The 15,764-nt window shown below is 37.5% G+C and overlaps 1 protein-coding gene across 2 annotated transcripts in view; it reads right to left on the bottom strand.

The window, feature by feature from the left end:
* Positions 1-15,764, bottom strand: part of PTPN4 (protein tyrosine phosphatase non-receptor type 4) — a 162,147-nt gene that overhangs the window by 19,589 nt on the left and 126,794 nt on the right. For both annotated transcript variants that reach the window (XM_052658675.1, XM_052658683.1), the window contains exons 15-20: positions 14,892-15,051; positions 11,744-11,827; positions 11,596-11,652; positions 5,205-5,361; positions 1,000-1,166; positions 45-135 (exon numbers count right to left, since the gene is read on the bottom strand). In XM_052658675.1, coding sequence (XP_052514635.1) covers positions 45-135; positions 1,000-1,166; positions 5,205-5,361; positions 11,596-11,652; positions 11,744-11,827; positions 14,892-15,051 — 716 coding nt within the window. The remainder of the gene's footprint in view (positions 1-44; positions 136-999; positions 1,167-5,204; positions 5,362-11,595; positions 11,653-11,743; positions 11,828-14,891; positions 15,052-15,764) is intronic.

The raw sequence follows: 15,764 nt of genomic DNA, 5'->3' as shown, positions 1-15,764 counted from the left end.
TATTAAGAAGATAACAGATACTTACAAAGAGAATAGATACTTACAAGGCGAAATATCTCTGTATCTATTTTTGGAAATATTCTGAGGTAATTTGGCACAACACATTGTCATTCCAGGCTTTTTCCGATAGAGTTGCTAAAAAAAGAAAGTACAAGACAAGTTCAGAAAGCCATTGAGAGTTTTTACTTTTTTAGACTTGATTCTATGCTATCAAGAAATGGGTTTTTACCTTGGAATACCTCCTCTATACAATGATGTATCTTAGGTTAGTAAAATATTGAACCAGGTTTGCAAAGCTGAATTCTGCAAAATTTCTAATATGATTTATAAACATTGTGAAAAATGGTAAAACATGTAAAAAACAATTTTGCTTACAGAAAGAGTACCTGAAGTTTTAAATAGCAAATCTATAGGAAATATTTATTTCATTTATTTTATATTTGAAGGTACTCCTTTATTTCTTTTTAACATATATCCACTCTTTGTTAGATTTTTCTTCCCATTTAGGTAGTGTTCATTTAGAGGTGTTTAAAAGGAAAACTGATGTGCCCTAAATATTTTATAATTATTATCTATAACATATACTCCAGAGCAACAGATATTAATGATGGCTAACTACATTGAAAAAAATTAGAGAAGGATTAAATATGACAAGGCACAAAAACTATTCTTTAATTCAGGATTTTTAAGTCTATAATAGTCTATCTTCATCTGCAACCTTTCATAAAAACAGCTATTTAATTATAGAAAAAAATGTTTGATGACATAGACCTATAAAATCTCCCTATCTCCCTCTTTTAAACTGATACCTATTAGTGAAACCACAGCTAGAATTTGGGGAGTAATTTTTAAAGCTTTACATTTTATAGCTCTTTTTGCCAATATTTCTCAATAATATTTTATTAATACATTATAACTGATACTAGATTAGGCAGTTAAGAAGTCATGAAATTAACAAGAAAATATGGGCAAACACCTTTTCTATATCATGTTACTTACATCAAACTGTGTCAGTACTGTTCCAGTGATAAGGCCCTCAGCCAGCTGGATCATCGACTCTCGCAGGGAGTGGTCATCCTGATGGATGCTGTCGAGAGGGGCTTTCTCAGGAATGTACTGGAAGTCTGGCTCATTTTCTAGCTTTTCTTCCACTACATCATACACAGCTACAAAAACAAAACCAATATGGAAACCTTAATGAACTGGCAAAAGGAATTTACCAGATATTATTTAATTTTGTGTCAGAAAAAAATATTCACTTATTTGTCACTCATCAGATCTGAGTCTAGGGTCACTGCATACGGGCCAAGAGTGTTGTGGAGTTGAAGAAGTACCTCTGGGGATAAGAAGGGTTCTTGGCCATTATTGCTGAAAATATCTGCAACTTGCAGAGACAGTAAGAAAAAGAGGAATGTCAAGAAGATCTGCTCTGAACATATCTGTCCTTAATCTGTGGAATCTTGGGCAACAGCACCAATAGAGGCCTATCCACCACACATGTAGACAGGAAGAGTTACACATGAACTGAAGAGAACGCTAAACTAAATATGTTCTATTGTTGTTTCTCGACATATTTATCAAACAACTTAGAGGACTAGATTTTTTTTTTTTTAATATATTTATTTGGTTGCAAAAATTTTAGTTGATGCACTTGGGATCTAGTTCCCTGACCAGGAATGGAAACCAGGCCCTCTTCTACCTTGGGAGTGTGGAGTTCTAACCACTGGACCACTGGGAAGTCCCAGGAAACCAAATTTCAAAGGAGAATTCTAGGCCAGAATTCATAGTCATGGGAGTGAGGGGAGCCAAACTCTAAGCTGTAATCCTTAGCCCAATCTCAGCCTGCCCTCCTCTTCTTTCCACCCTCAGCTCCACTCTGTAATTCGGGGGCCTATAAACATACCATGAACAACATCTCAGTCCACACAGAAGCTCAGTCTACACCCCTGTGGAAACTGCTTCTTATGATACCTTATTGGCCTATATCCTGTCATCAACCCTTGGGAGAACAGACCTGGGAAAACTGGCCACAAAAACCCAGGAAGCAGGCTCAGAGCTATTTGGTCAGAGAACTGAAGAGTTGAAAAAAGTGGTCTAGAAAGGAAGGAGAGGCCATAGGTGCTGGCTTGCATGCACCCTTGGTCCTGCAGAATCCTGACCCCCATGGGGACAGCAGAGCTCAAGAAGAGCAGAACCTTCTAAAGGACAGAGTCAAGCTCCTGCCTTTAAGAGGCTTTGTTCCTGCTCAGATATAAATGCATTTTTGAGAAGAACAGATTTCTGAAATGAAGAATGCAAAGACAAAAAGATATAAATGCATTTTGTCTAAGAAGAAATAAGATTTAAAGGAGAGAAGACCAGGAAAAAAAAGCTCTTATTCTCTGATATTGTAACCTAATTAACTGATGACAGCTGTGCTGGGTCTTCACTGATGCATGTGGGCTCTCTCTGGTTGTGGTGCAGAGGGTTCTCACTGCAGTGGCTTCTCCTCTTGCAGAGCACGAGTTCTAAGCTCTCAGGCTCTAGAGCGCAGGCTCCGCGGCTGTGGCACATGGGCTTAGTTGCTCTGCAACATGTGGAATCTTTCGGACCAGGGATTCAACCCATGGCCCCCGCACTGGCAGGCAGATTCTTAACCACTAGACCACCAGGGAAGTCCTTTTCTGATATTTTTGACAAACATAATTTAAAATTTTGATTATGCATTTTTTTAAAAAGAAAAATGGACATGACACCTGCACTGAAAGTGAATCCTGGTCCAGATTTTATTGATAAAACAGTATTAGATATTTGCCAAAAGAAGTAGGTACCAGGTGGGTTCCTCTCCTAGTTTAAAGTATAAATGGGGTAAATCGGAATTGCAAAATGACCATGCCTTTTCCATTATATAGACTTTTGTTCATATTCTCTCTCTGTACTAGTCATGAATTTGCAAGCAGGTAATGAATGTCTCGGTGAATAAACGTCTTCAACTATAAAACGATGCTAATTCACTTGTCTCACTGGATGGCTGTAAACATTACATGAGAAGGTATGAAAGAGCCAGGTCTATGGAAAGCATTTTAAAATTATTAGCTAATATGATTATTAAGTTCTCCAGGATCTGTTATCAAGAGAAAACTGAAAAAACATCAAATTCAGAGACAACTCTTAGTATGAAAATTAAGTTGTTTTATGTGACAGAAAATGCCTGAAAATGAACCACCTAAATATCAGATCTAAATAAATGAGTTCCTTTAAAAGTCAAAAATGGAATGGTCTGTTGAAGTCTTCTAAATTTTCCTAGAAAGCTGATTTTTTTTTTTAACTAATTGAAGGTTTATGGCAATTCTGTGTTGAGCAAGCCTATTGGTATCATTTTTCAAGCAGCATTTGTTACTTTGTGTCTCTCATATTTTTGTAATTCTCCCAATAAATTTCAAACTTTTTGTTTTTATTATATTTGTTATAGTGCTCTATGATCCGGAGAAGGCAATGGCACCCCACTCCAGTACTCCTGCCTGGGAAATCCCATGGGTGGAGGAGCCTGGTAGTCTGCAATCCATGGGGTCGCTAAGAGTCAGACATGACTGAGCGACTTCACTTTCACTTTTCACTTTCATGCATTGGAGAAGGAAATGGCAACCCACTCCAGTGTTCTTGCCTGGAGAATCCCAGGGACGGGGGAGCCTGGTGGGCAACTGTCTATGGGGTCGCACAGAGTCGGACACGACTGAAGTGACTTAGCAGCAGCAGCAGCTCTATGATCAAAGATCTTTGACTTAGTATTTCAAAAGATTATGACTCCCTGAAGGTTCAGATGATGACAGCAATTTTTAGCAATATTTTTAAATTAAGGTATGTACCTTACATACTTAACAGACTACAGTATAGTATAAACAAAACTTTTATATGTATTGAGAAATAAAAAAAAATGTGACTTGCTTTACTGTAATATTTTATTTATTTACTGTGATATTTATTGTGATGGTCTGGAACTGAAACAGCAATATCTCCAAGGTCTGCCTGTAGAGAAGATAAAATGAAAATGTCCGTACCCAAGAGGCAAAATAGGTGTGTAGGGGAGTAGATATTTCTAATTACATTTTGTTCCTTATGGTATGTAGTCAGCAACTAACAATGTGACATTAACCAATAATTACTCTTCTGACTAAAACTATGATTAACAATAAACTGTTCAGAACAAAACTAGAAGAATATGTCCAACACTAGACAGTACAGGCACTTAAGAATTTTTTCTCAGAGGAGAATGATTAATGTTGAGGAAACCTGAAACTATGCCATTATGAACACAGGTTGAAGGACCTGGGATTGTATAACTGGAAAAAAAAAAAGGACAGCTTCTAGTAAAACTCACTGCAAAACACTGATGAGGGACTGAACTTATTCTGTATTACATTTATTCTGCATAGCAGAGAGAGACAGAACTAGAAATGCTGGGATTGAAGGAAGATGGACTTTTAGGTCAATTAATAGTTTCACACTGTCCACAGGGGGAATGAACTGCTTCAGGAGTCACTGAGCACTCCACGTGGCAGGATATTCTTGAGGTTGTCATGGAAACTAAACTCTAGCTTGTTGGTTTTCTACAGGTGGAACAGCAAGTATATCTGAGTATCTAGGACTCCTTGAGCACCTTGGGGGTGAGAGAGGCAACTGCAGTCATGGTGGTCTGGAGAGAACTTCCTGAGGCTGACATCTCAGCAGAGACCTGAACGATGTGAAGGTATACATTGTACAAACATCAAGAGGAGTGCTTTAAGCAGAAGGACCATCAAGAAGGCCAGCACAGACAACAAGAGAGTGAGGAAGGCAGAGGGGCAGGCAAGGTGCCTGAGAATTTGCATTTGACTCTACATGTGAACACTTCTTTGGTGGCTCAGTGGTAAAAAAAAATCCACCTACCAATTCAGGAAATATGGGTTTGATCCCTGGGCTGGGAAGATCCCCTGGAGAAGGAAATGGCAAACCACTCCAATATTCTCGCCTAGAAAATCCCATGAACAAAGGAGCCTGGTGGGCTACAGTCCATGGGGTCACAAAAGAATTGGACATGACTTAGCGACTAAACAACCACCACTATGAATGGAAGCCACAGGTCAGTCTGATGTGACCAAGTTCTAAGAAGTCCACTCTAGCTGCTGTATCTAGTAATAAACATGAGGGAATTATTAAAAACATGCAGTAAATCACGGAGTACTCACCATTAGGTCGAACTAGAAGGACTAACTCCCCAGAATGTCTCTCACAGCTCGCTTTGATCAGCAGGACCACCTGGTCGTGGGTGTGCTCTGCAATGTCCCGACCGTTGATCAGTACCACTTGGTCCCCTTCATTCAATCGAGGGACACACAGGTCAGCCTATCAAGGGATGCAAAGAAGGTTTCAAATTCACATGTAGCTTTCTGGAAGTAAGGCATGCAAAGATTTCAAATTCACATGTAGCTTTCTGGAAGCAGTTCATTCCCCCTGTGGACACTGTGAAACTATTAATTTACTTTTATAGACTCCAGAGCAGAAATAAAATTACATACAGAAATAATCTATCCATTCACTCATCTATTAAAAAAAAACAGAAATAGAAAACTCACTTTCAGACCTCCCTGGTGGTCCAGTGGTGAATTCATCTGCCAATGCAGGGGACACAGGTTCAGTCCCTGGTCCAGGAAGATGGGGCAGCTAAGCCTGTGCACCACAACTACTGAGGCTGTGCTCCAGAGCCTGTGCTCCGCAACCAGAGAAGCCACCAAAATGAGAAGCCCATGTACAACTAGAGTAGCCCCTGCTTGTAGCAACTAGAGAAAGCCTGCATGCAGCAATGAAAACTCAGCGCAAACAAAAAGAATTAAAAACAAAACTCACTTTCCTACAAAGACATTCTTTTTTTCCTCCTTCATTAATAATTTTTCCCCTGATGCCCTAGTACAATTCCAGACATACAAGTAAGACTAATGCTCTCAAGTGCATAGATCAAGGTACCTCTCACTTTGCACTGTCCAGATACATACTAATTTCAGTTGCACAGCTGAGTTAAATAACACCAGTCTGCTAACATCATGCGAATTTCAGTTACTGCATAAATTACAAGTAACTGCATAAAGTTCAAAATTCGCTGTTAGCCTGACAGTCCAAAAATCACTATATAAATCATAAATATGCAGCATGATCAATGACCAATCACATCCCTTCTTTCCAAGTGCATTGGTGGCCTGTTGTTATGCATCAGTTACTCAGTTCATGTGGAGACAGCAAAGCAGGTACTTGTGTGGTCTCCTTGTCTCCCAAAGATAAACCCACTTTGGGTAAGGAGCAACTGGCCAAAAAGTTACAAGAGCAGCAAAGAAACAAAAAGGGACAGTGCTGAAGGTAAAATTCAAAGTGAACATAAATGGAGTTACAGAAGAAGTAATTGACTATGTAACTATCAACATTTCTATTGTTTGAGAGACCCTAGATATGCAGGGAAAGGAATTTAGAGAAGATGAACTTATTAGCACAAATGATGAAAGTGGCTGTGACAAGAAGGATGAAGGTGTCCAAGGAAGTGATGCTGGCAAGAAACTTCTTGGGACTTCCCTGGCAGTCCAGTGGTTAAGACTTCACACATCCAATGCAGGGGATATAGGTTCTATCACTGGTCAGGGAAATACCATCCCACATGCCACAGTGTGGCAAAAAAAAATTAAAAATTGAGAGGAAATAAAAATGGGCACATCTTTAAAAAACAAAAACTCAATACAGGAACTCCTGGAAGGTATTTCATATCACTGAAAGTGCAAAGGACAAGTGGAAGTGGGATTCAGACTTTGAAAGAATTATCACTATTTGTTGAGATAAATAAGGAAAAACGCACAGCCTGTAATTTAAGTTATATGACAAGAAAAAGAAAAGCACTGTTCACAAATTACCTTCGGTAAGCTTTCACAAAGAAATAAAAGACTTTGATTCTCAATGTTTCTGACATTCTGAATTATAGGATAATTAATCAGTATTATTTTATTATTTCTTCGTTTCCCAATACATTTAAAAGAGAAAGCGTCAGAAATTTTAATGTTTTGACAAAAAATTTAAAAGTCATGGAAAAAAACACAATTTTCCCCATTGACTCGGTATGGATTCAGGCCACATGGTTATCTTTATAGCTCTGCACTACTGTGTGAAAACAAACAAGTAAATAAGGTAAAAGAAATCAACAGAAATATGGACAGCCTGTTCCAGGAATACAGTAATGAGAACACAACAGAATTAAGTTTGCAGGATGATGGGGCTGGGCCTTACAGAAAGGGCTGTGGCAAAGGCTTGAAAGATGGAAGCAGGACTAAACTCACTCTACAACACAAAGTCAACACAATCCAACAAGGTACTGTCATTAGTAGAAAGAGCACTGATCCAGAAGTCAGGTTCTTCCACTGCTGCTTATGAAATGTGTGATTTTAGACACCTGAAATTCTGAAAATGGAACAGGTACCTATTTTAATTATGCATAGTTGTAAAATTTTAAAAATGAGATATTTCAATGTAAAGAATTAAAACCTGGGAAAATTCAAAATCAAGGTTCGGACCATTCCCTTGAGGTGCTCTTTCTCTACCTTTCTGCATGTTATAGCACACTACTAGTTACCTGTTATAACTGAAGGGAACCCTCTTACACTTAATCTTCTGCTCTTTGTCAGATAATTTCTTACTTGCATTTCATTCTGATTTGGAGTCTACATCAGATGAATTTTGCTGCGACAACAGCTATTGGCTTGAATATGATCAGACAGGAAGAAATATACGACTTTGGAAATTGCTGTTCTTCAGTCACAAAGTCATGTTTGACTCTTTGCAAACCCATGGACTGTGTAGCACGCCAGGCTTGGAAATAACTTGAAAATTACTCTGTCCATTTCAAAAGGTGTCCAATAGAGAAAATGACATTAAAATATTTTAAATGCTGCCCTTTTCTACCAATCACCTAAAATGAGGCTTCTAAACACTGTAATGGTCTCTAAGTTAATAATATTTCATTTATTTTGTATTTATTTAATTGATTCTAAAGTCAGCCACTATTTACATTGTTCTGGTAGAAAGGAAAAATTACCAATATAGTAATCTGTATAGCCTAAAAAGAATATATAGAATCATAAAGTTCTGTTTGGACATTAACCTGTCTATAGAGTGCTCCCTGAATATCCTTGACTGAATTGCAAACTATCCACGTTCACTGCTCAGAAAAAAATCAATATTCATTTTATGACTTTACCTGGCCTAGAAATAAAAAAAGATTTCTTTCCTAATTTTAAGGGCAAAACATGCTCACCATCACGATTCAGACAATTAAAAAAAAGGAAGCAAGAGATAAATATCAGTAATTCCACCACCATGGTGAAATACTGCTAACGATTTCAGCATGTTTCCAGATTTTTAAAATATAACTCACAATTTAAAAAACTGGATTAAACACATATGAAATTATAATATGTATTTTCATTGAGTATAGCTGATTTCCAATATTGTGTTAGTCTCAGATGTACAGGTAAGTGATTCAGTTATACATATTAATATAGGTATGTCTTTCAGTTCTTTTCCATTACAGGTTATTACAAGTCATTGAATATAGTTCCCTGTGCAATAAGGTAAATCCTTGCTACTTACCTATTTTATACACAGTGGTGGGTACCTGTTAATCCTGTACTCTTAACTTATCCCTGTTAGCCTCTTCCCTCTTTGGTAACCGTAAGTTTGCTTTTTATGTCTCTGAGTCTATCTTTGTTTTATAAATAAACTTATTTATATTATCTTTAGGTTCTAAATATAAATGATACCATGTAATATTTGTTTTCTTTCTGTCTGACTGACTTCACTCAGTTTGATAATCTCTAGGTACATTCACATTGCTGCAAATAGCATTATTTCACTTTTTTATAGCTGAGTAGTATTCCATTGTAAAATGTTTTTCAAAATACTATCTTACGAAAACCTTTCCATACTTACATAAAACTACATCATCTATTATTTCAATAGCTGCAAACCAAAGCATAATTTATTTAGTCAGCTCTAATGATGTACATTTTGATTTTCCCTCCAATTTTAATTTTCACCAACAATACTACAATGAACATTGTTGTATATCCTACGTTCTGTTTCATAAGAGGTAATTCCTAAAAGTAGAATTATCAGGTCAAAAGACATATATTTGACTTTTAGTTAAAACTTTTGTATTGGGGAAAGCTATACATTGCAGTTTAAAAAGCTGACTTGGTCTGTAAGATTATGACAACAAGAAACCATTTCCTATATTCTTCCCTATGCTCCCCTCATCAACACCCACCCCCACAGCCACCCAGTTTGAGGCAACTTATTTCAACATTTTAGCTACAGCTTTTGTATTTACCTTAGTATCACTATGTAACTTTCTAATTTCATTGTTTAGTTTTTATTTTAGACATTATCTTTCTACTTGATAAATGAGAATACAGCCCCCTCTCACCTCTTCATCTTGCACTACCCCCGTCCCCCAACACATATTTTCCAATACATACTGAACAAATAATTATGGACTACTTCCCTTATCTTTCACATGTGTAGTAAGTTAATTTTATACATCACATCTCTGTCTTGTCACTTCTGATCACAAGGGATTTGTTTAAAAGAGGACATTTGATCCGAGATGAATCTATGAGGTTTTACTTTCTCTGAGTCTGTAATTTAGAGTGAGGAGTCTAATGATTCTGGGGTGCTGAGCTGGTTACATAAAACACAAACCCAGAAGCTGCTGGTAGGCACATCCCTTCAAAAGAACTGTGGGACATAATGGTGACAGCTACACAATTTCTATTTAGTTGAAATTTTGGAGTCACCATCATATCTAAACAAAGAGTGTGTCTGTGGTGCTAATGTTACAGGAACTTGGCTTGAAGCTGCTACTAAGTACACTTCTCATTTAGAATGTATTTTATTGTAGCTTGAGAGATTAAGCTGATTCTAGTACAAACCAGTTTACACTGAGAAACAAAAATTCACAAAAAAAGAAATGGACATGAAAAGTAGTTCTGATGATTTGTAAAATTCTTTCTAGAAGTCTGACTACATTCCTGTCCTGGGGTTTTGTGATACACCTCTACAGCTGTACGAAAAATTTTGTATTTATAATTAAACCAGGGGTATGCAGTGACAGACTTTATTTTCTTGGGCTCCAAAATTACCACAGCCATAAAATTAAGACATCTGCTCCTTGGAAGGAAAGCTATGACAAACCCTAGATTCAAAAGCGGAGACATCAATTTGCTGATCAAGGTCCACATAGTCAAAGCTATGGTTTTTTTCAGTAGTCATGAATGGATATGAGAGTTGAATCATAAAGAAGGCTGCTACAGAATTTCTATTCAGTAGGGATTTTGGAGTCACCAAAGAATTGATACTTTCAAATTATGGTGCTGGAGATGACTTTTGAGAGTCCCTTGAACTGTAAGGCGATCAAACCAGTCAATCCTAAAGGAAATCAACAATGACTATTCATTGAAAGGACTGATGCTGAAGCTCCAATACTTTGGCCACCTGATGCAAAGAGCCGACTCACTGGAAAGGGCTCTGATGCTGGGAACAATTTAAGAGGAGAAGGGGGCGACAGAGGATGAGATGGTTAGACAGTATCATCGACTCAATGGACATGAATTTGAGCACACTCTAGGACACAGTGAAGGACAGGGAGTGCTGGAGTCCATAGGCTCACAGTGTGCTGTAGGCCATGGGGTCACAAAGACTCAGACACAACTTAACTGAAAACAACAAAAATTTCACAAGTACCCTGTTATTTGCAATCAACAAGTTCTTAAAAACCAGAACCAAAAGTATATATCATGATATCCTTGATCAATCTTGACTGTGATCTTCAAATCAACTTTGAGGTTGCTGCAAAGCACCAAAATCCCATAACTGGTCTCTTTCTCTCAGGCTGCAGGTTCCTACCTTTCCCAGGACAGAGACAGTTAAATGATAATGGGTACTGACTCAAAGTTCTTAAAGAAAAATGCAGTTAAACAAAATAAACAACAGAAATGGGAATCTGAAAGCAGTATTTACTATATAATGAGCAATAAAAATGATGTACCCACAATTTATTAAGAATTGTCCTTATGATTCATAAGCAGAAAGTTTATGAGTACTGAAGCTGAAGGATAGGGCAAGGGGGTGGGAGTGTTTTCATCATCATGGGTACATACAGTATTTTCTTTACTTTTGCTTAGCATGTTCACAATAAAGAGTTTCAAATAGATATTTTAAACAGAAAGTAGACAAATAGAATGTAAGTAAACAATTCTAAATGAAAAAAGAAGTCAAAGAAAAAGCAAACAAACTATACCTCTGTCTACATTTTGCTATTTAGAGGGGTTATTTTGATAGAGTCTAGAGTATTTGTAAAAAGAAGTATTTGAAAAACTGTTCTAGAAGATAGGGAAGAAATAAAAATTAACTTCCCAGCAATTTAGGAGATTCAGCAAACAACATGTGATACTTGACAAATTAAATGATTCATTTTATTGTTTTATTTATACTAAGAAAATAAGTATGTATTCTTGAAGCTAGGATCACTGAGAAGGCTGTTGAACTCACAGGGGTTCCTGGCGCAACTCGGGACACGATCACAGGCATCTTCTGGTCACATCCTCCCTTCACATTAGAGCAAATCAAGCATTAGTCAGCATTACAGATACAGAAACACCTTATTTAAAAGATGAGTGCAATACAAATTCTAAGTTACCTTTACATTGAATCCAAACCTCCCATTTTCATCAGGTTTCATTCTGATTAGAACGAGATTATCATGTGGAATACCACCATTAGGCTTAAAAAGACAAAAATAGATGACTCATCATTCTCATTTATAGGCTACTTACTTTCAGATATACAGGAAGCATGCTTTGTGTATGTTGATATTACCTAAAGTGTATAAAGAATCATAATTCAAATTTCTCTCTTGCCTTATCGCTGTATACTAGACTGTAAGTGCCAGAGTAACAGGGCCTTTATTAATTACCTAATTAATTAACCACAGTGTCCCTAGAACCTGGCTCAAAGCTTTGCACAGAGCAAGTATCTGTAAGTTTTATATGAATTCATTATTCCCTCTGCTTTTTAAAAACAGCTTCATTGAGACACAATTCACATACTACACTTCACCCATTCAGAGAGTATAATTCAGTAATTTCTACTACAGTGACAGAATTGTACCAACACCACTACTATTTAACTTTAGAACCTTTTCCTCATCCCCCAAAGAAACCCTGTGTCCATCATCAGTCACTCCCTCTCTGCTTGCCCCCATCCCCCAAGTCTTATTCAACTCATCTATTTTCTCTCCCTCTATATATACATACTTGACTATTCTGAACGTTTCATGTATGTAGAATTACACAATATATGGTCATTTGTAAGAAGCTTCTTTCACTTAATGTTGTATGCCTATTCTGTAAGGTAAGTATCTGACTAATTCTTTCTTATCCTTCCAAGACACAGGTCTGAGACGATCATTTCTGGGAAATCTTCCCTTAAATCCACAGCTGAATTAGTTGTATTTATATACTTGTGAATTCCCTAAAATCACTTCTAATTACAGAACTCATCGTCCTCAAAGCACCGGTAGCTTCTGACACAGGTGATTACTCTCTCCGTGACCTTCTTCTCATCGGCTAGCTGGCTAGTTCTCTTTCCTACCATTTTGGCTCCATCTTTTCAGTTTCCTTTGCTTTGATCTCCCTCATCTTTATAGCTTGGAGGACTAAAATTTCAGAATCTCTTATTCAGGTAATCTGCACACTCTACACTTCCTGCCTCATGCTTTTAAATACTTTGTCTACATGCCATCAACTCTCAACACTATAACTTCAGCTTCAATCCCTCCCTTCAACTCCAGAATCATGTCTCTAAATGGATTCCTAGCAGACATATCATTGTGCCCCTATCGAGCTTCCGATATCCCCCCACACCTGTTCTACCTGGAACCTTTCACATCCCAGCAAATGGCAACTTCATCCTCCTAGTTGTTTAGGCCCCAAATCTTCTTATTATCCTTGATTCTCTCTCCCTAGTATGCTACAACCAGTCCATCAGCAGACTGTGTCAGCTCTACTCTAAAACTCCCCCAGAACTCAGCCATGGTCTTATTTCTTCCTCAGCCAGGCTGGTCCAATCACCACTGCTTCATGGGATGACACCTCATAGCCAGTTTCTCTACTGCCACCCTGCTTTTGATTTTTTCTCAACAAAAAAGCCAGAGTGAAACCATTCAAACCTAAGTGACAGCACACTGCTTCTCTCCTCAGTTATGTCCATTTGCTTGCAATCTCACTTACAGACTGGACAAAACCTTTACAAGACCAGGCATTCAGGATCTGGCCCTTTCCTGTTCCTTCTGGTTTGCTCATTCTGCTCTGGCCACACTGACCCCCCCTTGGCGTCCTCTGACAGGATCAGTCACACCCTGTCTTTGCACTGTTGTTCTCTGGGCTTATCTGCTCTCCTGTCAAGTATCCATGTGGTTTATCACCAAACTCATCCCTGGCTCAAACTACGTTAAAACTGTAGTACTCCACTCTGGAAATTTCCTAGCCCTTTTCTGCCTTGTCTCTGTAGCATTTATCTAATAGGCTATAAATTTATTTACTTTGTTTACAGCTTGTCTCATCCTTATCCTTAGAATATAAGTTCCTTGCAGGCAGAGTTTTTTAAATTTTATTCTACTATATTCCCAGAGCCTATAACAGTGCATGGCACAGAGCAGGTATTCAATAAGTAATTTTTGCTTGAGTGATAAAACAAACTAGACTGTAGATTATTTAATAGGAGGGATGATGTCTGATTTATATTTGTATGCCCCAAGTGGAGTCGCTCAGTCGTGTCTGACTCTCTGCGAACCCATGGACTGTAGCCCACCAGGCTCCTCCATCCATGGAGTTTACTAGGCAAGAGTACTGGAGTGGGTTGCCATTTCCTTCTCCAGGGAACCTTCCCGACCACTACCTACCTTAGTAGGTAAAGAAAGACCTCAGTCAACTATGAACCAATGAATGATACATAAGAATCACCACACAGGTAGCACTAAAGCTGTCATTCATTTTGAGTATGATGTGTCTGTGGTGGTACAGTGAGTGTGGGAGAACTTTAAACGGCCGCCTCTGGCTTTTCACTTTTAGAAAGTGCAGGAGGACTATGGGTGAAGAACAAGAGGGTAAGTGAGCAATGGCCAGCAGGGCGTTTGGCATCGCCCACACTTGCTGTGGGGCCTCCTCTCCTTGTATCTCACTTTATTCCTTGATATCCCTTTAAGTTTCCTGAAATACACCCATATTTCTGTCTGTCCTATACTTCTTCATAAACACAATGTATCCTTAAAATTTATTAACAATCTGACCTTTGAGTCATCTACTTGAAAAAGCAATGAAAATTCACAAATCAGGGGATTCTAAAAATTTACCATTTTTGTTTGGTACAAAGCACTAAAATATCTCATGGATATATTTTTAAGAACACAGCAGTTATATATTCCAAAGACCTGCATTCAATTTCAAAAGGTTGATTAAAATGATAAAGTTGCTGCACTTAATTATATAATAAAATTAATGGTATTTAATAGGCTATTAGCATTTGTTCTGGAAATGTGTTTTGCAAGACTGAAACCAACAAATCTGTCAAAAATTAACTTCTAGAGCAATGAATGTTTTATAAACAATGATAAAAGAAAATTCCACAATTGGGTTATATGGTGGCACAATTTATGAGTAAACATATGATGAAAAAGATAAAGTACTGTAATATAATTTACAGATAAAACAGGCTAGGGTACAAAAGAAATTTCATTTATAATTAAACATTTTCAAAGAAATGTGAGAATATCTGAAGAAGCTACTTACAGTAGATTTTTCAGGAGATGATGGAACATCGAATGTTTCATTAACATGGTTTTCCAGATCTTGTTGAGAATGTGAGTAATGAATCTGGCTCCAGCTGTTCTTCTTTGATTGTTTGGGTGGTAAAGCTGGAGGCTGCCCATCTCCAGGAGTCTCTTGTGATCTAGTTGGGAAAAGAAGGGGAAAAAATTAAGTATTTTGGAAGCTGTCTTATATAATTATTTTAAAAGCTAGGGTCAAGCAACTCAGATATTTACTATGTCTAGTAGGAGACAAGCTTTAAATACCATATTTATTTGCAAGTGCACTGTTTAATGAAAACTTTCTTAACTTTGAAGTTTAAAGTAATATATCTAATTTCTTAATTTATCAAATCTGTAAACAATTCTACAGATTGTTTATATAATAAATAATAAAATATACTTTAAGGATACCCCTATGAAGAGATTTATCAATCTACCATAACAATGTATATATATTTCCAAAAACCCCTTTCTAAGGTCTTCAGTGGAGGTCTATGGGCAGGCAGAGAGATGAGAACTGAGAGCCACGCTGTGCACAGATATCAAGCTATAACACATATACTCGGTGCCACCTTAGAAATCAAGGGATTGTCCATTTTATTTGAAAATAAAATGCAATTTATGGAAGTGATGAACACAATGGGTAAGAGTGCTGAGTTCACTGAGGAGACAAAACTGGAGAAGACAGTGTGGGAAAACCTGATTTTAGGTGAGGATGCAAAAACCCAATTAACATTAGAAAGCAGACACCTGAGGCAGAAGCAGCAGGAGCAGATGAGCTGAGTCTGACAGGGGAAACCTCAAGGTTAAAAATGCACCTTTTAGGAAGGAGCACAGTGTATGCAGTAAAAGG

This window comes from Budorcas taxicolor, chromosome 2 (assembly GCF_023091745.1).
Source record: "Budorcas taxicolor isolate Tak-1 chromosome 2, Takin1.1, whole genome shotgun sequence".
Lineage (NCBI taxonomy): Eukaryota > Metazoa > Chordata > Mammalia > Artiodactyla > Bovidae > Budorcas > Budorcas taxicolor.
Note: the sequence above shows the minus strand (reverse complement) of the source record. Positions and strands in the feature narration are given on the sequence as shown.